Source organism: Papaver somniferum, chromosome 3, assembly GCF_003573695.1.
Source record: "Papaver somniferum cultivar HN1 chromosome 3, ASM357369v1, whole genome shotgun sequence".
In the NCBI taxonomy this organism is placed as follows: Eukaryota; Viridiplantae; Streptophyta; class Magnoliopsida; order Ranunculales; family Papaveraceae; genus Papaver; species Papaver somniferum.
Window position 1 is genome coordinate 161,651,565 of NC_039360.1, and position 5,150 is coordinate 161,656,714.

Here is a 5,150-nt window from a genome sequence, read left to right on the forward strand (position 1 = left end):
ACTGGTTACATCCTGGCTATTTTTATATTTTTGTCCATTTGAACAGTATCTTTTTAATTTTTGTCAATTTAAACAGTATCAAAATGTACAAGTCTTTTTCACTCAGGAATTGTTGATTTTGGTCTTTTTAACCAATTTTGTGTTGTAATGTTGACTATATGTAATTTGTCGGTCTCACATTACAACAGGAAAACACACAGCAATCCAAACCAATTTTAATTTGTTATCTTCAAGATAATGCCTTGAAGTATGCATGGGTAGTATAGCTATACAGCTGACATTCATTTTGGTCAAATGTACATGCATCATACATATTAATTATAGCACCCTCAATTATGGGCATATATCCAATCTGTTGGTTATAGCCTTTGAAAACAGAGCACGGTCAAGAAGGGAAACTGTGGCACGACAAAAGGAAGTCAACAGTCCACACAAAATCCCTCTATAAATATGTAAAGTTGGATTGGTATTACCATAGCGACTGCAGTTGCGAAATAACAATATCTATCTATAAGTCATGTTTACATCTCTTGTGTTGATTGCAGTGAGCGTTATAACTCTTCTGTTCATATTCAAAAAGTTTAGAAGTCATAAGAGGGATGATTCTGCGAAGAATTACCCGAATGGATCTATGGGTTTTCTCCCTGTAATTGGAGAGAGTTTGAGTTTTCTTCAAGCTATGAAAACGAATCGCGGCGAGAAATGGGTTGAAGACAGGGTTGCAAAATATGGTCCGATTTTTAAAACTTCCCTCATGGGTAGTACTACTGTTTTTATAACCGGTCACTCCGGTACGAAGTTTGTTCTTGGTGCTGATACTGAAGTTCTTGCTCCTAGGCAACCAGTTACCATTGCTGCTATCATGGGTAAGCATAATCTCTTTGAAGTGTCAGGATCAAGGTATAAACTTCTCCGAGGTGCGATGATGAGCTTTCTGAAACCGGAAAGTCTTCAAGGGCATATAAAACGTATGGATGGTATGTTGAAGACGCACATCGATGTAGCAACCAGAGGGAAAGAGACCATACATACACTTAGCTTCATGAAGAAACTAACGTTTCATGTGGCATGTCATATATTGTTCGGGATAACGGATGACGCCACTGAGGAAGCTCTATACGAAGATTTCGGGCACTGCTTTAAAGCTATGTGGTCTGCACCATTCAATTTTCCAGGGACAACGTTTAGAAGAGGAATCCAAGCGAGAGAAAAGATAATCAAAAAGATGACACCAATCATGGAGAAGAGGAAAGAACAACTCAAGAAAGGGACACTTAACCCCAAGAACGACGTATTAACTTGCATGTTGTCATTGGAAACAGAAGCCGAAGAGAATGGCGATCAAGAAGAACCTGTAACACAACAAGAAGTTATCGATAACTTCATTTCTTTGATGATTGCTGGTCATGATAGTTCAGCTGTTGTCTTGACTTGGATTATTTGGAAATTGGCTAAAAATCCCGAGATCTATGAAAATGTTGTCAAAGGTAACAATTAGCTTACACTCCATAACAGATCAAATGTAGTACCACCCCCGTTTCAGGAAAAGTGATACTTTAAATATTATTTCTTTTCATTTTTGCCTATCGAACTAGAAAAATGAAAAGTATCATTTTCACTGAAACGGAGGGATTATAACTCAAAACAATTTTACCACTGACAATTTCTTAATCTTGCAGAGCAAATGAGCATTCTGAACGAAAGAAAACAGCGACAAGTTGAAGGTGGAGAAGACGTTGATCAACGTCTTACATGGGGAGAAATTGCGAAAATGAAATACACATGGACGGTAGCACAAGAAGTGATGAGAGTCATTCCACCCTTCTTTGGAAGCTTTAGAAAAGCAATTAGAGATACTAGTTTTGGTGGTTATGACATCCCCAAGGGGTGGCAGGTAAAACCTCAACTTTTTGATTGGAAAAAGCTTTTTTTCTTAAGGGAATCCAAACTTTATCAAAGTAGCTGGAGTTGTGGTCAAGGTCAAGTGGAAATTAGGAGAGTGAAAGAACCGTGAAATTCAATCTTTGATCACCTTTGCCCAGATACTACGTTTAATATAGGAAAATTGAACTGTTGTAGTCACCTTGACCTTTGACAAACTTCAGTTTAGTCTTTCTTTTTTTGAAATGACACCATTTTTAACTATTAATCCTCATCTTTTTTGGCGTCTAGTATACGAAAATTTGACTTCTAAGGGTACCTTTTGTTCCTTCTTGGGACCATAGGAAGTTTTTGTGGGTTTTAAATCTATGAGCCACCATCTACAATCACAATGATACGATGGGGCAATATCTAAGAAATTCAAGGTTTTGACTTTGAGAACCTAGTTTACTTGAAAGAAAAGGAAAGGTAGATTTGTATGTAACTCATCAGTAGTTCCGTACGATCCACGGTTTTAAACCAGCCAAAAACCGTGTAGAGACCCACAACAGGGGGTTCCGCTTTTGTGTTGGAATGTGAATATGTTGTTTTTGCGTCGTCCAAACACATGGTCAAAATAGAATTTTTGATAACTCAATGATTAAATGGTTGGGTATTGATATCCACGATTTGATTTATAAATTTATCAGTATTAAACAATTGGGTATTGATATCGACTATCTGATTTATAAATTTATCAGGTACTATAAAAATACTTTTATGGCTTTTCTAACCCTTTTTCTGTGTTTGAAATTTGATGAATTATAGGTATTTTGGGTGTCATACGGAACACACATGAACAAAGACATATTCAATGACCCCACGAAATTCGATCCATCTCGTTTCGAAACTAAGTCGATCCCTCCTTACGCATACGTACCATTTGGAGCAGGACACCACACTTGCATTGGACACGAATTCGCAAGAGTTGAAGCATTGACTGTGATACATCATCTAGTAACCAAGTTCGAATGGTCACTTGTGAACCCAGATGAGAAAATAACTCGCCTTGCTCTGCCATATCCTGAGATGGGCCTTCCCATCAACCTCAAACCGAAGCATTAGAATCACATATTTAGTACTTACTTGCACGTTAAATCATCTCAAAATGTAAAATGCACATTTCTGATAATTTCTTTGCTTAAATTTTTTCCTTTTCTTTTTCATTTTTCTTTAAATAATGTATCAGTAACTAGATAAATAAAATGTGTTTGTATCAACAATCAACCTTAATTGCGATTGATTCTGAATGAGTAGCTAAAAACGATTCCATTTATTACTACGACGATGTGAATTGGTGAGACAGGATGGGTGTAGTAGTTGTTAGGTAGGTGTATCCGTGTACAGATCATAGAAATACCAATGGGCCAAGAAGAGCCAGATATGCTCGAGGTAGGGACGATTTTTGTTTGGGACCATGCTTTTTTTTGTTTTTTTTTTTTGGACCATGATGTGCTTAGGCTAGCTTTCCTAGATTTATAAGGGGTGTCCTGAAATTAGGAAATGACTAACTTATTCTTTATCCTTATTTAAATTATGACAAACTTAATAATTTTCTTCCTAAACCTAGTGATTTAATTAAAATTCTAATTCATAAACATGAAACATACCATTTTTTTTACTAACTAAATTTCATTTTAAACTCTTCTATCGTCCTTTTGTTTTCTTTTCTATTTTCATAATCGTTTTAAATTCAGAATTTAAAAGTTTATATAGAGATACCTTTTAACTAACCAATGTCTTTTTTCTACACTTGTGATTTATAAATTGAGGGAATAGTAATCACAAAATTGAAATTGTTTAAAGAAGTTTGGCTAGGAGTTTGGTGAAAAAATTTCGTCGAAATAGCCGAACCTACTGGAAATGAAGAACAATTTGGTTATTTCGCAGAAAAAATTTCCTACCTAAATTTTTTGTTTCCTAGCCTAATTTCCAGATAAAAGTTTGGTTATGTCACAAATTTTATCCCCTCTAACCGAACTTAATTACGGGAGTTCAAGTCATTTTTCAAGCTTTCTATCTACATTTGTAAGAGAAGTTCTATTACACCGCCATGTATTGGACTAGATGCCAATGAGGCAAAAACTAGTCGAATGCGAACCATGCCCAGTTTACCCCACTTAATTACGGGAGGTCCATGGGATGTTTCAAGCCCAACTGGATAAAGGCCCATAATGCTTAATTTCCTTGTAATCTATTTTGGGAAAATTTGGTGCATGCCCAAAAAGAAAAAATGTTTTAATTGTCAGGTCCATAATTAATTTTTAGTTCCGTGACACCCATAATTATATGAAATTGTTAAAAATATCTGCATGACGGATTACGCATCCGCATGACGGGTTATGCATCAGAGGTATAATTGGCAACGCAACTTGGATATAACATATCTAAAAATCCGCGCCTTGGAATTTTACAAATTTTATATCGTTGGAAATCTTTTTAAGAAAGCTACGCAACGAGTACAAACAACAATATCAAATTTTTGTTTTTCACGAAAAAATCGGAGGTGATCATCATTTTGGGTCCATGATATATGAACTTCACCCACCTCCTGATGATTATGATCTTCATCTGTTGCTAATAGGTTGTTGAGCTGAGTTAACAAGTTAGTTTGAGTACCGGTGCTTCGTTTTCTTTGCACATAGGACATGTTAATTTAACAGTCTGGATTCTAAAAATGGTTTGAGTGTCGTCAATTATCTGGCCTATACCCTTTGTTGTTATACAATTCCACTGAAATGGCATGCTTATGTATATAAAGGTTAAGAAGAACCAGATTAATGGTAATGGGAGCGGAGTCCTTTACAGTAGGGGCGGAGCTAGCTCAAAATTGAAGGCTTAAGTGTTGGTGTGGGATCCATTTTACAGTAGGGGCGGAGCTAGCTCAAAATTGAAGGCTTAAGTGTTGGTGTGGGATCCATGATTTTACTAATGGTATTTGTGGTGGATATTAAATTTATTCAATGATAATGTAGCACGATTACTGCATTTTTTTTGTTGGTTGGGAAGCTACGGATGTATTGGTGTTGGTGTTCGTCATAATGGTTGAATAATTTGTTATCTTTCATTGGTGGTGATGCAGTGTGCAACTGGTGTTGGTTGGATGTATTGTGTGCAGTATTGCGAAAATGGAGGTGTGAATAGTGATGCAAAACATGTTATGCATCTGCAAGTTTTGTTGCATAACTTGTTATGCATTCTCAAAATTGGTTGCATAACACGTTTTGCAG

At 36.2% G+C, this 5,150-nt stretch overlaps 1 protein-coding gene across 1 annotated transcript; it reads left to right on the forward strand.

The window, feature by feature from the left end:
* The first annotated feature begins 482 nt into the window (after positions 1–482).
* Positions 483–3,153, forward strand: LOC113357857 (taxane 13-alpha-hydroxylase-like). The gene is made up of 3 exons (XM_026601344.1): positions 483–1,487; positions 1,680–1,894; positions 2,689–3,153. Exons 1-3 carry the CDS (start codon positions 518–520, stop codon positions 2,983–2,985), a joined length of 1,482 nt encoding a protein of 493 aa, XP_026457129.1. The 5' UTR covers positions 483–517; the 3' UTR covers positions 2,986–3,153.
* Positions 3,154–5,150: the final 1,997 nt, after the last annotated feature.

Bases quoted from the DNA above. Each gene is read 5' to 3' on its own strand.
- LOC113357857 (XM_026601344.1), top strand. From the start codon at position 518: ATGTTTACATCTCTTGTGTTGATTGCAGTGAGCGTTATAACTCTTCTG. The intron at 1,488-1,679 runs GTAACAATTAGC...TTAATCTTGCAG, and splicing joins CTATGAAAATGTTGTCAAAG to AGCAAATGAGCATTCTGAAC. The intron at 1,895-2,688 runs GTAAAACCTCAA...GATGAATTATAG, and splicing joins ACATCCCCAAGGGGTGGCAG to GTATTTTGGGTGTCATACGG.